General features: G+C 41.9%; 1 protein-coding gene across 4 annotated transcripts in view; it reads right to left on the minus strand.

Annotated features, from left to right (window-relative positions):
- asap1b (ArfGAP with SH3 domain, ankyrin repeat and PH domain 1b) overlaps positions 1-19467 on the minus strand; it is a 117354-nt gene that overhangs the window by 22893 nt on the left and 74994 nt on the right. For all 4 annotated transcript variants that reach the window (XM_088322726.1, XM_088322724.1, XM_088322725.1 and 1 more), the window contains exons 14-21: positions 16236-16405; positions 11928-12061; positions 7881-7972; positions 7628-7814; positions 6707-6792; positions 3619-3734; positions 3481-3548; positions 3278-3385 (exon numbers count right to left, since the gene is read on the minus strand). In XM_088322726.1, coding sequence (XP_088178852.1) covers positions 3278-3385; positions 3481-3548; positions 3619-3734; positions 6707-6792; positions 7628-7814; positions 7881-7972; positions 11928-12061; positions 16236-16405 — 961 coding nt within the window. The remainder of the gene's footprint in view (positions 1-3277; positions 3386-3480; positions 3549-3618; positions 3735-6706; positions 6793-7627; positions 7815-7880; positions 7973-11927; positions 12062-16235; positions 16406-19467) is intronic.

Below are 19467 nucleotides of genomic sequence, written 5' to 3' on the forward strand. Positions count from 1 at the left end.
ATTGCATGGAGCCGTGGAGGTTGACAGGTATGAGTATTAGGTGAAATGAACACAAAATTGGTAATTTCTTCAGTGTCAGTAATAAGTCGAAACATAATGCAGAAAATGATAACAATGGCAATAATTCCGGCAGGAAAAAACGGCAGATACATTCTTCGGAAGATCGCGGAGGCAAGGAAAACTAGTGTGTTGAAGCCAACGATTGGATGAAAGAAAATAAACAAAAGAATATCGATTAATATGATTATTTCAGCAATATTATTTTGTATAATGTAAACGAGGTAAAACGAACACTGCTGCAGCTCGCCATACATTCAAATACGCCAATACCAGACATTTTTCTCAAATGGATAGAGCTTCGACTTGATTTTTGAGAAGGTTTGCTCATATTACCCCAATTTTAGCGGATTTGCATGGTTCCCTTTCCAACTCAGATACAATTTTAAGAAAACTGTACGAAATTTGGGATGTTTTGACTCGCTGCATTTCCTGGCTTTTGTCATTATTGCAGCCTCAGTCGGCACTTTCACGATGCACGTGCACGCACATGGATTTCTTAGACGCGCTTGAATTAACTCATCTTTTTTTTATATTTCTTGGAGTTTTGGTTGGCGTTTGGACTTCACCTAAAACAGGCCTTTACCTACCATTTTCATACTATAATGCAGGGGTAGGGAACCCATGGCTCGGGAGCCATATATGGCTCTTTTCATGAGTACATATGGCTCCGAAATAAAATGTAACTATTGCACATATCTCTGTGGCGTTCCAAAGTCAAGTGATTTCATCCCGACTTTGGTCCATATAAAGCCTAAGCAACTTAATGCAGAAGTTTGATAAGAAACCATTTAAACTGATAAATAGAAACGCTTTGATTGAGTGAGCAGTACAGGTGGGCGGATCCCTGCACACAGCGCAAGGCACTTCCTTCTCTCCCTCGCTCAGTGCAGTCAACACCGAAAGTGAATATGACGATATGCTTATGGTTTGCAGTGATTTGTGACATTTTTACAAAAGAACTTTGCATGCACATTGTTTTGAAACCGTTATTAAGGACAAATTTCATGGAAAAAAATTGCCTTAACACTCTTAACTGAAGGTGGAAGACAAATTATAAATGGCACAGGATTTGGCATTATTATCATTTCATACATTTGATGAAATCATCAAATGACACACAGTGAAATAAAATGTGCTGAAGAATTAGCTTTTGTCTAAGAGAGCGTGTTTGGCAGTTTTTTCAATTTTGTCTGAAAATATATGATGTGGCTCTCTTGATTTCTTTTTAAAACAATTTTTGCTTTTATGGCTCTTTGGGTCAAAAAGGTTCCTGACCCCTGCTATAATGAATAAAAACAAAAGAAAAACCCGCGAGGACGAGCATGACGTCACTATTCAGCACTCCCCCAAGCTCCCATTTCTCCTACCTCATGTGTTGAGCAGCCCAAACAGCTTTGCTCAAAGTTAGATAAAAGCAAGAGAAACTAAAACATAAGTGCCCTTTGTACTCAGTTGGGCATTGTTAACACATACTTAATAAAGAAAATATTACATTTTCAACTTTATAAGGACACCTCAAACAACGCACCCCACCTTTAAGGGGCCGGTCACACAGACATTTGCGGCTGAATCACGGCCAGAAATTTCTGCCTGTGAGGCGGACGCTATTGGACGCTTTGAGATCGCCATAAAGACGAGATACAGCGGTGCTTAACACGCAGTCGGAAATTCGCGCGCGGGCGGTAGCACGAAAAGGTTTTACGCTGCTCAATTCCTCAGAACGCGGGTCCACGGCCTTTCACGAGTGTATCGAGGCTCAACCACGGCCAGGAATTTCTGGCCGTGAAGCAGACACTGTTGGGCGCTGTTGGACGTTTTGAGACCGCCATATAGACGAGATACAGCAGTGCTTTACTCGCGGTCGGAAATTCACACGCGGTTGGCTGCGCGAAAAAGTTTTGAGCTGCTCAAAAGTTTGAGCACGTGTTAAACCGCGTGCCGCACACGTGGTCAACACGAGGTAATGACGCGGAAATGACGCGGAACGACGTGCTCTGGCCGCGGCCAGGGCGTGGTTACACATGGGTAGGACGGGAAATTTCAGCGGGTAATCGTGGGTGGAGCATGGTAATAGCATGTTCTGCGCCTGTATCGCGGTGTTATTACGTGAAATTAGCGTGTTACGCGTGTGACGGTCAAACGCCTTTCTCCGCGTATATACAGCGCGATTTGCCGAGCACACATCAGTTGTGCTCGAGACGTCAAGGGGGTGAACATGGATCCCCGTCAGCGTAGTGACCTCGTCTTAATCCATTTTTATTTCTTGACATTTCTTTTCAAGATAATAAAATAAAAATGATGCCATAGCTTGAAATCTTGATCTTCACGGGACTGTGTCTTGAGCGGTTATGATTTCTACAGCCCGGTGTTATCCGAGAAATGCATCCCTGCCGAGATTTGCATCCCCTCGCTACTACAACCACTTTTACCTCGTTTTATCTCACTTTTAGCGAATGTAATGGCGAACATATAACCAAAACCACTTCGTCTTGCATTTGTTGGGAATGTAATACAACTTAAAACATTCCGTCTTTGTTTTTGTTGTGAACGTAATCGAACGGTAAATCCTCCCCCCCTCGCGTGAACGCGCATTCTGCTGCGCTTCCAACAAAAGCGATCGTATTCTATATAAAACGCTTATTAAAACAATAAAGCGAGCTAATTATAACAATTGGGAGATCCTAGTCTATATAACGCGTTTATTTAAACAATAAAGTGCGATCGTATTCTACAAAATGCGTTTGTTAACGCGGATGAAAAAGTCAAAAGCGATCGCAGCAGAATGCGCGTTCACGCGAGGGGGTGGGGGGTGGGAGTGTTGCGTAGGAGTCGGATTTGGGCACAACACCGGCTCGGGAGCTTTTATACCCGTGGTCCACACGAGAAAATGACGCAGAAATGACGCGATGAGGAAGCGGAACAGTCGCCGGCGTCTGTTTTGCGGGCATACCACCGATGAACAGCGGGTTGGCCAATTTTGCGCATTTTCCATCGCGGGCAACCACGGGCAAAAAAAAAACGCAAAATTTTAGCCGTGATTCAGCCGCAAACGGCTGTGTGACCGGCCCCTAAGGTTCAGTTGCTAACATACAAAAGTTCGCAAGAATTTGCTCTTTCTGATTTAATTTCTTCCTATGTTCCGGCTTAGAGCTTCAGTATGGAAACTACTGGTTTCCTAGAGATTCCAGGAGCCAGGAAGAAATCCAAGAAAAAGCACCTTGTCGTCCAGGTCATCATCGCTCTCGTCCATTTCTTCCAGTCGTAAGCTCCACTCATACTCCACGTGGATGTGGGGGTTGAATTTCCCCTCGGCCGCCTGCACAAGCTGTCGAATAAAGCAAGCGATCACGTTCCACGGCAGATGGACTTTCGAGAAGGGGACAACCCGTTGCCTCTTCGCGATAGAGTATAAAAACTCACCGCCTCCTCGCACGGCGCGTTCCTCAGTCGCCGAGCAACGTCCAGCGCCGTCTCCCCGTTCTGATTGGCTGAGGGGGAATATAGCAGTGTTTGCTAGGTAAGGCTACAAGTACACTTTAGTGGGGGCGGGACACTTACTGATATCAGTGGTCGGTTTGCCTCGAAGCAGCAGCTTGAGGCACTCGGGCTTCTCATACATGCAGCAGTAGTGGAGGGCCGTGTTTCCCCTTTCAGTCTGCTTGTCCAGATTGCCGCTACGGTGCAAAAAGCACCAAAGTCAGTGACTTATGCAGACACATCTCATTACATGGACAGGATTTTCAAATACAATAATCAATCACATACCTGTCAACCTGTACATTTTTGCCGTACAGTTGAACTCCTATGATTTTTATCGTGCGATTATTGAAAGTGTTTTAGCAAATTCTATTATTGTATGGTTTGGTCGAATCACAAAGAAAGATCAATTCTGTAATCCGCACAGCAGAAAAGATTGTGGGCACCGGTTTGCCATCCCTGGAATCTATATATAATGATAATGAGTTTTGAAACGTACCTCAAATATTCTTAAGGATGAGAGTCATCCTGGTAATGATCATTCAGGGGTGCTAAAAGGTTTACAAACAATTTTTACCCAAGTGCTGTCCAAATCTTTAATAATTGTAAGTTGTAATTTCTGTTTTTCGTTTTATATTCTGAATGTTGAATGTAGTTAAATTTTTAAATTCTTACTTGAGCCGAGACAACGAGACAATTTCCGATGATTTTTATGTGAAGATTATTGGTTGAATAAACAATAAACAACTACAAAGTACCTTTATTATGCATTTTAAAACGTGTACGACGAACGAGAATATCTGTACGGAAAAACGCAAATTTGTCAATTTATGGGTACCATCCGGTATACACAGACTATCACGAAACGGCAAATCAATCGAGTCAAACGAGTTATCTCGGTATGTGTCTGCAGCCTCGGATTTCATGTGGTTGTTATATAGTGAAAGGAAGTCCGTCTCTTTTTTAGAGAACCGGCTTTTTCGGCTCAACTTTTTAAAGAGAGCCGGCTCTCAAACGCTCTCACTTGCTTTGATGCATAATATTACGAATTATGATGTTGTATAAAGAAGTTAAGAAAAAAAGGAAGCGTAAAAAGAGAAAATGAAAAAAAGACAGGTTTGTGGTTATCCCTTGAATCAGTATATTACCAACAATAACTTAATGCAGAAAATGAATTCATAATTTGAATAAGAAAATGTATTATTCTACCTAATTATATTTGCATGTATTTTTTCCTTCTACAGTGAACGTCCAAGCTACGTAATTTTTTAACCTTTTTTATAATAAATCTCATTCACGTCGAGCCACTCAGTATCTCACAATATACATGATGTAACGAAACACATGTACAATATAACATGTTAAACTACATAATTAAACACGTTTGAAAAAAAATATGGTGTTAAGATTATTTTTTATTTTGTAAGGGAAAATACAACATTTTGTAAGGGCATGGAGCCCTGGAGGTTGACAGGTATGCAATTTCAATATCGCCGATTATTTTTTGCGGGTTTGATACTTTGTGAATTTACATCGTGTATTGTGTTCTCCGGCAGACAACACACAGGAAATGCTAACACTGGGGCAGGACGTGGGGCTGTGTGTGCGCGACTGTGATAGGCTAGTGCAGGGGTGGTGAACACGTTTGACACAAAGACCCGAAATTTTGAACTGTGAGAGTCAAAGAGCCACACCACACACTTGAGACTAACCATAAATAAGTTTGAATCTCCTATTTGAACCCAAAACCCTAACTCCTAACCCCATACCTAAACCTAGCTGTAACCTGAACCCTAACCTGTCAGGTTCTGCAAGGTTGCCATGGCGCCCAGTTGGCACCGCCCCTTGACACCGGCTGACTCGCATTTACTGATTACTTCTGTGGGTACTTAAACGCGCTCTTTTGAACTGCGCTTGGCCAGATCGTTGTTGAAAACTTGTTTATGCCTGGTTATACTTGTTTTGCTTGTGTGGACTTTGTTGCACTTCGGTGTAACATTCTGAGAGATTCCTCCAAGTTCTGTTTAATTCTGGAAATGCCTAGTTTGTAGTTTTCCCTTCGTTTGACCCCTTTTGTTTTTTGGTCTGGTCCGTTAGTGTTTTGGACAACTTTTCTTTCTCAATTAAAGTGTGAGGACGTCTACGCAAATGAGTTCCTACTTCTGGCTTCCCGTTCCGTTTCGTGACATAACCCTGTTTCAAACCGTAACCCTATCTAGTTAAAAACTGTAATATTGAGCTCGTACGATAATGCTTAACCCTAAACTTACAAATAATTATAGCTTTGAGCTGAGCTCCAAACCCATTTCAGAACCCTAAAATTCAGTTTAATACCTTAATAAAGTGCTATTTTGGAACCATAGAATAAGTTTAAAACCTTTGTTTAAAGCTGAAACCCTAGCTCCTAACCCTAGCCCATCGCCTAACCTAAGAAACATGGAAACAATCTCAAGCAATTACACATGCCTCACATAAAATCCAAGCACTTTTCAAACCTTGAAACCACAACTTTAAAATTAAGCATTTTTAAGGATTTCAGGCACCTGTGCGAACCCTGTTTTTCTTGGAACACAACCCCCGTGAAAAAAGAGGGATTACTGTACTAGTGCAAAATGACAGGAGATTAATTTGAAATTATTATACCTCCCACATAATTTATTTGGGGGATGCCATTGAAAACCTTTTCCGCACATCTGACAGAGAGAGGGGACATTTGATTAATAACTGAAAGGGTCTGACACCCCAAAAAGCTCATCGTGAAAAGGAACCTTTTTTATAGTTAGTGCTGGTAAAGGTTTAGACGAGACACGACAGGGCGGCACGGTAGATGGGTGATTAGCGCGCAGCCCCACGGTGCAGAGGTTCAAGTCCAGCTACTGCAGCCTCCCCGTGTGGAGTTTGCATGTTCTCCCCGTGCCCGGGCACTCCGGTTTCAGGTGAATTGGCCAGTCAAAATTGTTCCTAGGTTTGAATGAGCGAGTGAATTGTCTGTCCCTGTGTGCCCTGCGATTGGCTGGCAACCGGTTCAGGGTATCCCCTGCTCACTGCCCGAAGATAGCTGGGATGGGCTCCAGCCCCCCCGCGACCCTAATGAGGATAAGCGGTACGGCTAATGAGATGAGATGAGATGAGAACCACAGAAAACTTTTTCTGTTCACTCTTAATTTACCAGTTTTGAACCAGGAAGTCCACCAGGTGGAGCGAGGTCTGGTCAGCCGTCCTGACAGAGTAGTGCAGCGCCGTCTCTCCAGCTTCCTGCAAGGGGAGACAAACATGGCAGTAGTCAGTCCGTTGGTTTGCTCGCATTACACAAGTGGCAGCCTTTCCAGCAGCTCCGTGTTATTTCGCACTTTTTGTGATTTAAGTGTCTGCTTCTATCTTCGGTGTTTTTCGTCCCGTTTGACAACTACACTATGGATTACTTTCTATCCTATCGTTGTGGGTTTTAGCGCACAAAAATGCGTTTATTCGAGGAATCAACTCCTTGCCCTGAAGAATTCTCGTGCCGGCGTGATGAGGGGGCCCTATCGTGGATGGAGAGCCGGAGCTAGCTAAGCAGCTAGCAGCGTTATAAGACTTCGGTACCGTCCGTAATCATGGTAAATGTGAACTCTCTACCAAATAAGATGGATGAACTAGCTGTGCTGGTGAGAAAAATCAAAGCGCACATGGAGTGCAGTTTGCTGTGTTTTACGGAAACGTGGCTCACGTCTAGCATCCCGGAGGCTAACGTGGAGCTACCCGGCAGTGTTAGACAGAAACACGAAAGCCTGCAGAAAGCGGAGAGGAAGTGGACTCGCTAACACGAGGTGGTGTATCCCTGGGCACAAAGATTTCCATCTGCCGCAGGGACGTCAAACTTTTGGCCTAGCGTGTGACGTCATCCACTCCGCTGTTGCTAAACTACAAGACAGAACCCCGAGGGCATCCTGTTAATCTGTTAATAAACAACAAAGGTGATTGCTGGAAGTGTGAATTTCCCTACGGGGATAAATAAAGTATCAATCTATCTATCTATCTATCTGAGCTGTGCATCATCCAATAATCTTAAAACTAAACACAGGAGGTTAATGGCGCGTAGTATACATACCGGGCCAGACTCGGGTAGAGGTTCCATTAGCTCCACGCCTTCGGCATACACCTGCACCAGGGCCAGCAGATCGCGGGCACGTACGGCTTCGCACAACTCTACCATCTTGGCCGCCGCAGATGAGCACGTCTTGCGGGCGTACTTGTGGTCCACGTACTTGGCGTTGATAAACTCCTTCCTCACCGTCCTGCAGGGACAAAAACAATGGCGTCAAGGAGCATGGAATTGGGTTTTTGCAGGCGAGCGTACTCACATATCGCTGGTGGGGCCTGGCTTGGGAGAAGGGGACGGCAGGTTGCCCTCCATGATCTCATTGAAGCTACTGTTGCCCACGTTCTTGGCCAGCTGGAAAAGAAATCTAAGTTTAAGCACTGACGTTATGGAGTTTGGACCTTCTGCAATTGTTTTTATTATAAAGAGTATTGGTATTAATGTGTGTGTGTGTGTGTGTGTGTGTATAAGTGAGCTTGTCGTGTTACGATTTGGTGTCACGGTTGCCATGGCGCCCATTTGGCCCCGCCTTTGTCAGTCCTTCAACGACCCTCCGCCCCGCAATACGTGGGTTTTGACTCGTTCCTGTTGGTATTTCCTGTCCGGTATTGTTCCCGTTTATTTTGTCCTGTTTAATATCGGTTTCCAGTTTTGTTCCCGTCTAGTTGGTCCTGTTTATTTTCGATATCCTGTTTTGATATCAATCCCGTCTGTCCCGTCCTGTACGGTATCGACCCCATCTGTCCGATATCTGCTCAGGCCATTGATTTCGATCTCATCGGCCGCTGGTTTCCTATCATTCCACGCCATACTGCTGCCTAACGTGCATGACTCCCCATTTCCCGTAAAATAAAAGGCTTGGCGAATTGACATCTGAGCCATTTAGTGTTACTTGTGGAGTTCCGCAGGGTTCAGTGCTTGGCCCCCTTCTCTTCAGCATTTTATATGCTTCCACTAGGTGATATTATTCGCAAGTATAATATCAGTTTCCATTGCTACGCAGATGACACTCAACTCTATCTCCCGATGGAGGAATCTGCCACACTAAACTGTGGAAATTTGGAGGCCTGCCTCACTGAGATAAAAGAGTCGATGTCACTCAATTTCCTGCGTCTTAACTCTGAAAAGACTGAAATGTTAGTTATTCCGAGAGCGCCGGTCTCCTGGTGATCCCAAGAGCCAAGAAGTGTTCCGCTGGTTCGAGAGCGTTCTCCATCCGGGCACCGGTGTTGTGGAATGCTCTTCCCCCTGAGATCCGATCTGCAACCTCAGTGGAAATGTTTAAATCTAAGCTTAAAACTCACTTCTACTCTTTAGCATACGAATAACCTAAACTTCTTATATGTAATAACTTGTGAAGCCCTTAGAGACTATTTGTGATTAAGGGCTATACAAATAAAAATGACTTGACTTGACTTGACTTGTGTGAGAAACATCACGCATTTCGGTCCTGATCCTGTTCCGGTTCCTGACATATGGCCGTGTTTCCTAACCTTGTCTGAGCCACGACACACTCACCAAAAAGCAAAATAGAAAATTTCCAACATTTTAAGAAAATAGTTCCTTTTACAAAAAAGTGACATACCTTTCAACTTATCTGTCAACAATTTTTATACAGGAAAAAAAAGGAAAAATGACCGATCTTGTCCTGCTTCATTTCGACTCTGATCCGGATAGTAATAACATTGTTGCTGAATTCTACATTGTCTGTCTTGCTGTGAGTAAATATTTGCCGCGTTATGTTTCTAAGGTTTGTAATTGCTTAATAAAGAGGATTTGCAATGAGAGGAGGTTGACAGAGAGAAACTGTTGATGGTACATAAGCACTTACTGTACACTTAAAATTAAAGTTACTGTAACTTTAAACGAACAAACACCCAAAACATCTTCACAGCATCATTTATATATTTTTTGCCTGTATTAGTTTTCAATCTGAACGAGCTGACGATGAGCAGTCACGAGCAGTGAACAGTCTCAAGCTGTCTCTAGTGGTAGCCACTGGGACTGCTCATAAATTGTATTTTTTGCAAATAAAACTCTTAAACCGAAATTCTTATCTTTAGAGGTGCTCGTCTAAAGAGGTACCCCAGTATTTCTACTAAGAAGGCCTCCTTTTCGTTGCTTTTACCCCGCCTCCAACTATCACGTGTCACGATTGATTATAACAATAACAACTCATTGTATTTATGGGTGCCCTCCTTGTATGCGATTTGTTAGGCTATCTACTAAAGTGTTGTCGTTATATTGTTCCACGTTATCAATTAATAATTCAAAAAGTCATATTGTTTAACAAAACCCTTCAGTCACCTGACTCCTTTGCAGGGTTGGGTAGGATTACTTTAACTGGATTACTTTCAATTACTTTTGGATGACTCCAATACCAAATATGCTAAAAAAAGACAAAAGAAACTAAATATGAATAGAATGACTACATTTTGTGCAGGCTTGGGAAGTAACGGAATACATGGAACGGCAAAAATGATGTTGGCAAGCTGTTTGGATTTATTTTCATTTTGTTTCTGTCGCATTTTATGTTAGTTTTGCCGGAGATCAAAGAGATCAAAGCCAGGAGAGAAAGCTTACCACGTGTTGTGAGTCATCATTTTATTCATATTTAGTTTATTTTGTCTTTTATTAGCATATTTGGTATTGGAGTAATCCAAAAGTAATTGAAAGTAATCCAGTTAAAGTAACCCTACCCAACCCTGCTCCTTTGACACTTGAAAAAGCCATTTAACGATCCGTAGGGTATGCACATACTGTATCTCATCAGTGCCATGAAGGCGGGTACAAGCATGCGCGTCAACTACAATTAAAAACTATTAGAATTGAACCCTTAGTTGCTCTACTGAAACTAGGGAAGATCACGCTTTGGTTGACTTGGTTGTTGCTGAAATTATATATAATTAATACTATATTTGTAGGTATTTACACATTTATTTCTATATATAAAGTAATCCCTCGGTTATCGTGGTTAATTTTGTTTTTTAATTATTTAATTTTATTTTTTTATTTTTTTTAGACCCGGTTAATGGGGACCAAAACCACGCGCGAAAAGTGAAAATCTGCGAAGAAGCGACGCCCCTTCAAAAATGCTTAAAAAAATAAATACAAATATATATATATATATATATATATTTTATTAGTATTTTTTAGACCCGGTTAATGGGGACCAAAACCATCCGTGAAAAGTGAAAATCTGCGAAGAAGCGACGCCCCTTCAAAAATGCTTAAAAAAATAAATACAAAAAAAAATATATATATATATATATATTTTATTAGTATTTTTTAGACCCGGTTAATGGGGACCAAAACCATCCGTGAAAAGTGAAAATCTGCGAAGTAGCGACGCCCCTTCAAAAATGCTTAAAAAAATGTTATATATATATATATATATATATATATATATATATATATACATCTCATCTCATTAGCCGTACCGCTTATCCTCATTAGGGTCGCGGGGGGGCTGGAGCCCATCCCAGCCATCTCCGGGCAGTGGGCAGGGGACACCCTGAACTGGTTGCCAGCCAATCGCAGGGCACACAGGGACAGACAACTCATTCGCTCATTCACACCTAGGGACAATTTAGACCGGCCAATTCACCTGAAATGCATGTTTTTGGAACGTGGGAGGAAACCGGAGTGCCCGGAGGAAACCCACGCAAGCACGGGGAGAAACTACAAACTTCGCACAGGAAGTCTGGAGCTGGATTTGAACCCACGACAGGTTCCCATGACATGAACTGTGCCGCACAAGCGCTAACCACTGCGCCGCCGTGCTGCCCATATATACATATATATATATATATATATATATATATATATAATTTTATCAGTATTTTTTAGACCCGGTTAATGGGGACCAAAACCATCCGTGAAAAGTGAAAATCTGCGAAGTAGCGACGCCCCTTCAAAAATGCTTAAAAAAAAAAAAATATATATATATATATATATAATTTTATTTTATTTTATTTTTTTTTTCAGACCCACGATGCTCTGAACCCACGAACATGGAACCGCAAAGTAGCGAGGTCCCACTGTACTACACAGGGGGACCCTCATCGCTGTTGCCTTAAACCTGGGATATGATTACTTAAAGTCTATATCTTGGAGTGAAAAGGTTAACATTTTCCTCCAAGATCTCCACCAGTTAAACTCACAGATTACAAACAAATTTGATGTGGCCTGCAAACCCAAATAAAGTGTATGCATGTAACATTTGTAGCTAAAACATTACCACTGAAATTTTTCTTGACTTAAAGACAAAAAAGAAACATTAGAAACCACATCCAGCAGCTTGACATACCAAAAGTTCTGAAGTCCCCAGTTTGTCCAGCTCCATGGATTGGATGCGGGAGATGTGCACGCCCATCTCTCTGTGGATGCCCGAACACTCGATGCAGGTCAGGATGCCAAGGTTGGTGGACAGCCATTTGGGATCTGCGAGCCAGACACGTCACTTGAAACATGATGTCAATCCATGGATAAAACACGGAGCTCATGGGAAGACTGACAGATCCAAGAAGAAATCGAAATTGGAGTTTTGTAAAAATGAACTGTAAGTGAGTAGATGGATGAAACTTGCTTATTACAGGAGCTGGGTAATCTAACTCATTATTTTGTACAACCGTTACAATGCCGGTATAGTTGCTGATGGTCAAAAGTGGTTCGTTACTTTGAATAAATCGGTTTTCCGCTCTCTTCCCAGTTTGTTGCGTCACAACTTTTGGGATCATGTCACCATTTAAAACAGCTACGGTGGGACCTCGGTTATCGCGGTTAATGGGGACCAAAACCACCCGCGAAAAGTGAAAATCCGCGAAGTAGCGGCGCACCTTAAAAAAAAAAAAAATTAACTCACCTCTTACAATAAGTTCTTTTAAGCGTAGTTGATAAAAAGACCTGTGCAGTACGATGAAGTAATAACGATGAATGACTGCACAGGGGCAGGAAGAGCTTTACCGCTCCTCGGCTGACGCCGCAGACGATGCAGGAGAAGCTGCAGGAGGCGGCGTAATGGATATTGTCGGGCTACACTAATGTAGCTATTTCCTGCTTTCAATTTGTCCAATAAACTCACTTTTTCGGTAATTGTTAGCATCTTTCGCTTTTTCTTCGGTTCACAAGCTGCACCAAGGGATGAAGAGCGTTTAGGAGCCATCACGAGGACTTCACAAAACTTTAAAAGACAAAGGCTACAGTAATGGCGAGAAGCGTACTGTATTGTGCTGTACAGTATACGGATGAGATATGCGCGGCATACTGTAGTGAATGGGCCAATGGGGAGTCGAGTATTCAGCGAGTGCTGGCCAATGAGCTTGCGTTTATGGCCGTGACGCTTAGCGTATACGTGCATTTCTTTGTGTTTTAAAATTTGGTAAAATGATGCAATTACTAATTCTAATTGAACATTTTGATTTCAAATTTTGTGAAATAATGTAATTTCTAATTTGAATGTAACATTTTTCATTATTATTATTATTTAACTATTACAGGCCGCGAAGCTCTGAACCCGCGAACGTCGAAGCGCGAAGTAGCGAGGTCCCACTGTACTATCATATAGTAGGATAGCGATTACGAATATAGTATTTACTAATTTGCCGAAAGCAGAGGTGGGTAGAGTAGCCAAAACATTTACTCAAGTAAAAATACAGTTACTTTACATTAATATTACTCAAGTAGAAGTAAAAGCAGTCATCCAAATACAGTGGCTTGCGAAACTATATGCCCCCCCTGAAATTTGTGACCTTTTGCCACATTTCAGACTTCAAACATCAAGATATAAAACTAATTTCTTGTGAAGCATCAACAATAAGAGGGACATAATGATGAAATGGAACACACTTTATTGGATATTTTAAACTTTTTTACCAAAAAACGAAAAATTATTCAGCCCTTATACTTTCAGTGCAACAAACTCTGTCCAGAAGTTCAGTGAGGATCTCTGAATGATTCAATGTTGATCTAAATGACTAACGATGATAAATGGAATCCACCTGTGTGTAATCAAGTTGAATAAATGCACCTGCACTGTGATAATATAAGAGGTCTGTTTAAAGCGCAGAGAGCATCATGAAGAACAAGGAACACACTAGGCAAGTCACAGATACTGTTGTAGAGAAGTTTAAAGCTGGATTTGGATACAAAAAGATTTCCCAAGCTTTAAACATCCCAATGAGCACTGTGCAAGCAATAATATTGAAACGGGAGGAGTATCAGACCACTGCAAATCTACCAAGATCGGGCCGTCCCCCTAAACTTTCAGCTCATACAAGGAGAAAACTGATCAGAGATGCAGCCAAGAGGCCCATGATCACTCTGGATGAACTGCAGAGGTCTACAGCTGAGGTGGGAGAATCTGTCCATAGGACAACAATCGGTCGTATACTGCACAAATCTTTTATGAAAGAGTGGCAAGAGGGAAGCCATTTCTTAAAGATATCCATAAAACTTGTCATTTAAATTTTGCCACAAGGCAGCTGGGAGACACACCAAACATGTGGAAGAAGCTGCTCTGGTCAGATGAGACCAAAATCAAACTTTTTGGCAACAATGCAAGTCGTTATGTACGGCATAAAAGCAGCACAGCTCATCGCCCTCAACACACCATCCCCACAGTCAAACATGGTGGTGGCAGCATCATGCTTTGGGCCTGCTTTTCTTCAGCGGGGACAGGGAATGGTTAAAATTGATGGGAAGATGGATGGAGCCAAATACAGGACCATTCTGGAAGAAAACCTGATGGAGTCCGCAAAAGACCTGAGACCTGAGACCTGGACGGAGATTTGGCTTCCAACAAGACAATGATCCAAAACATAAAGCAAAAGCTACAATTGAATGGTTCACCAAAAATCATATCAAGGTGTTAGAATGGCTGAGTCAAAGTCTAGACCTCAATCCATTTGAGAATCTGTGGAAAGAACTGAAAACTGCTGTTCACAAACGCCTTCCATCCTACCTCACTGAGCTCGAGCTGTTTTGCAAGGAGGAATGGGCAAAAATATCAGTTTGTCGATGTTCAAAACTGATAGAGACATACCCCAAGCGATTTGCAGCTGTCATCGCAGCAAAAGGTGGCGCTACAAAGTATTAACTCAATGAGGATAAATAATTTTGCACACCCACTTTTTCGTTTTTTATTACCGTATTTTCCGCACTATAAGGCGCACCGGGTTATAGGGCGCACCCCGAAAAAATAGTTTTTGGTCCTATATTTGACATACATAAGACCCACCGGATTAAAAGGCGCTACAATGGGAACGTCGACAAAACAGTCAGATAGTTGAGTCAAACTTATTACCCCCTTAACATTCCCGAAAGCTTGCAAAGAAGCAAATACGTGTCGTAGACACGTGCGGATGCGGTGTCCGTACGATGTCACTCAAATGCATTGTTCCAAATATCATTCGGAAGGTTAAAGTCTTTGGATTCAAGAAATGCCAACCATTCTTTAGTTTCTATTTTCTTTTTCGCTCGCAACTTTACTGTGCATATGACAATAAACACTTGGAATTAAGTTAGATTTAAAAATAGACACTCCATTCCATCCATTATCTGCACCGCTTATCACAGAAACATCGAGTTCAGTCTGAAACAAGATACAGGGAAAATATATAGCCGGAGGAGCTCACCGAAGTCGTTGAGTTCAATAATAATGTGCAACCATGGTCCTCTTATATCCGTATGTATAGTAAATCCAGGAGAGTAAAATATTTATAAATACAATACAGAATAGTAAAATACTGTCTCTATGCCGTCAACCCAACATGCTATTCACATTCATCTTTTTCGGCCAATTGCAGGCTTTGTTTTGCCCCTTTACCCTATGCCAGCCTGTAAATGATAAAAAGGATCCGCCCCCTTTACCTCTGAATAACTTTAGCCAATAGTGATCGATTCAACTGATGATTGACACATCTTTTTCGGCCAATTGTAAGCTTTGTTTTGCCCCTTTAGCCTATGCGAGCCTGTAAATGATAAAAAGGATCCGCCCCCTTTACCTCTGAATAACTTTAGCCAATAGTGATCGATTCAAATGATGATTGACACATTGGTTAGCCAATGAAACGCTGGTATATAAATCCCAGCATACACCGCGGACTACTTTGCCTTCGAGGGAAAATCGAGTCGGCGGCTACTTGCCTTAGTTGCAAGACTTTGCGACTTAATATTGATCCATAAATAAGGCGCACTGTATTATAAGGCGCATGGTCAGCTTTTGAAAGAAATAAAGGCTTTTAGGTGCGCCTTATAGTGCGGAAAATACGGTAGTTAAAAAGGTTTAAAATATCCATGATCCTGTCCCACCTATTGTTGATGCTTCACAAGAAATTACAGTTTTATACCTTTATGTTTGAAGTCTGAAATGTGACAAAAGGTCACAAATTTCAAGGGGCCCGAATAGTTTCGCAAGCCACTGTATGGGAATCCAGACATATTAGATGCGATGACCGCTTCAATAGCTGGGAAGATTACAATCCTGGTGAAAACAAGGCGAATTATCATGCGGACAGGGTTGTGTGAGGGACTTATGTAACAATGTGATGCAACAGTAGGAGGTGGGTTAAGCCTACAAATGCTGTTTGGAGTGGGCGTGTGGGGAGAATGGGCACACCTGAGGCGCCGCAGTCGCAGCAAATTTCATTCCCCGGCATGCGCAGCACGTCCTCGATGATAGCTTTTGTCAAGTCCTCCAGGCCGTCTTCGCCGCCGCCTCCGCTCTGCTCGCCACGGAAGGCCATGTTCAGGGCCTCCTCCTTGCTGTTGGTCAGCACTGAGATCCATCTACAAACGGAATGAAAAGAAGAAGAAAAATCCAAATGAGTGTCGATTCCGGACTCCATGCAAATCCAAGGAGTAAACTCAATTCGAACGTTAGCGTTGCCATGCCCAGGGTTGGGTAGGGTTACTTTAACTTGATTACTTTCAATTACTTTTGGATTACTCCAATGCCAAATATGCCAATAAAAAACAAAAGAAATTACCGTAGATTACGGACTATAGAGCGCACCTGATTATAAGCCGCACCCACCACTTTTTAAGTGATTTTCCACTTTTGTACTTACACAAGCCGCACCTGTGTATAAGCCGCGTGCGCCCGCATTAAAACTTGTGACACGATCACAAGTTTAACCCAGACCAGGCTGTAAGTTCCACGATTGTGATTTTGTAGAGATTTATTAGTCTATAATCTTTATCAATTATTCCATCTCATCTCATCAGCTGTACCGCTTATCCTCATTAGGGTCGCGGGGGGGCTGGAGCCCATCCCAGCCATCTCCGGGCAGTGGGCAGGGGACACCCTGAACTCGTTGCCAGCCAATTGCAGGGCACACGGGGACAGACAACTCACTTGCTCATTCACACCTAGGGACAATTTGGACCGGCCAATTCACCTGAAATGCATGTTTTGCAATTATCCATTTTCTGTCAAATCATAATACACTACAAAGCCAATAGGCCGAGACACTTGATCCCAGTCAAGAGGCTGAGTCAAGGTTCTAGCCTCCTAGCCTCCTACCGACACAATCCAAAAGTCAATAGTACACAATCCTAGAACCACAGTCGGCATCCTGAATGGAAAATGATACCCGTAATTAACGTATGGTGCAGACTTGTAAAGTCCGGGTCCCGTTGAAAGTAATCCAAGGAAACAAAATGTTTATTTCCAAAGTTAAGGGTAAGAAAAATATATATCCACTATTGTCTGCTGCGACAACAGACAGATCTACCGGTAACTCAGCTTTACCCCACTTCCCATCAGCCCGCGTTTGCTCCGCCCCTTCTTTTTGATTCGCCCGTAGAACACATAACCGAATAAATCTCTAAAATAAATACATTACAAAAATATACAGTTGCAAATACATATTATACATGGTTATACATATTTACGAAGAAAGACGGTGCACCGAGAGAGTTTTCAAAGCTTTAATAATAATAATATAACTTTCATCCCAAACCGTGCCTTTGAAAGGTACCAACATGCTAGTAGGATCACGCTCGCAATGCATCAAACGTGCCTGTCAAAAAAAAAGCATCCCTTAATTGTGAAATTCACGGTAGATTGTCCTCAACTTCCTCCTCATAACTATCGCCATCAAGGGCGTCTTCCTCATTATCGGAACGTACCTTTACTTAACAGGCAATGTATGCATAAACTTAGAGGTTGCAGTCTTTCATGGCGCACATATTCTACTGGTCCTAATCTTACCTTTTATACTCCAGCGCCGCTGGTGGCCGTTAGAAAAATTACATAAATTGGCCGCTTCACTGAATAAGCCGCAGGGCTGAACATTTGGGAAAAAAGTAGCGGCTTATAGTCCGGAATTTACGGTAATAAATTTTGTGCAGTCTTGGGGAGTAACGGAATACATGGAACGGCAAAAATGATGTTGGCAAGCTGTTTGGATTTATTATCATTTTGTTCCTGTGGCATTTTATGTTTGTTTTGCCGGCGATCAAAGAGATCAAAGCCAGGAGAGAAAGCTTACCACATGTTGTGAGTCATCATTTTATTCATATTTAGTTTCTTTTGTCTTTTATTAGCATATTTGGTATTGGAGTAATCCAAAATAATTGAAAGTAATCAAGTTAAAGTAACCCTACCCAACCCTGGCCATGCCCCAGCAACCCTAAAGCTGTTTTCAGCTCTACTGCGAGTTGTTTACGTCACTTGTTTTCAGATCATGTGACCGTTCAAGATGGAGACTACCGAAATGTTTAGGAAAACAAGCACATATTCTTACCCGTGCGCCGAAAGAAAACGCTAACAAGGGCTGCGTGGTGTCAAATGTGAGCCCTATATTTATAGCAACAGAACTGTGGAGTATAGTGCCAGATTGCAACACAGATGTCTCTTTCTGTGTTGTTGGTGATTGCCGCGGTAAAAGACCATTTTGTTTTCGCTTGTAATCGTTTTCTTTGAAATTTCAGGGACGTCGATGATATGGAAAGAGGAGTGTAGCGTTTTTGATAGCCGACCTCCATTGCTGTTCTATTTGGATGTATGAATTGGGGAATTGATTTGTGGGTGTAAAAGTTGAAATCTAAATATCGTGTTTACATTGTAAATAATAATAATAAGTACATTCATAGTGGAAAAGAGTAATTTGCTGTTTTCTTCGGTGCCGTCATGAAACATTAAAAAAACAAATACACCGCACCCTATTTATAGTATATATATACAGACGCTGCCTTACTTATGAACTTACGGACTATCGTTCGTAAGTTAAATTTGTTTGTAAGTTGCTTCAATGCTATAGTTTGTATGTATAGTAAGTTTAAGGTTTATATGAGTAACCTGTATTATTTTGTACTAAAAAATAAACATTTTCATAATAATATGCTCTATAAAGATAAATAAAGTCAAGTTTAAATTACTTTTGGAAGATGAGCTTCAAGAGTTAGACGACTTCCTCCTTCGTGGTAAAAAGAGACTGGAAAAAAAGCGATCCAACCGTTTTCTCAACCGCATCAAGCTTCCTTATTCCACTTTCATTTCGAAAGAAACGGCTCGCCTCTTCTTTATATTTTTACTTTTTTGCACGAGATATTAAATAATGAAAATGTCAAAGTTCTTAACGCGCTGGAGATACAGTATAGAATGTTTACACACAAACTAGGAAGAGCAAGCGGATTTCTTCTTTAAAGTGGATGCGGGGTGACCTCTCACAGCGCCACACTGTGGCGGAAAGAAGCACTACAGTAATGTCCTATACTCTGAAAAAGGTGCACGCAATAAAAAATCTAACTTACAGCAATATCCGGATATTTTTCGACATCCCGAAAAAGAAACATTCCTATCTACCGAATGGTCGTAGGTAGGGGAGCGTCTGTAGTTTAAAATG

The sequence above is a fragment of the Urocampus carinirostris genome, chromosome 18 (genome assembly GCF_059441175.1).
Source record: "Urocampus carinirostris isolate Australia breed hairy pipefish chromosome 18, RoL_Ucar_1.0, whole genome shotgun sequence".
NCBI lineage: Eukaryota > Metazoa > Chordata > Actinopteri > Syngnathiformes > Syngnathidae > Urocampus > Urocampus carinirostris.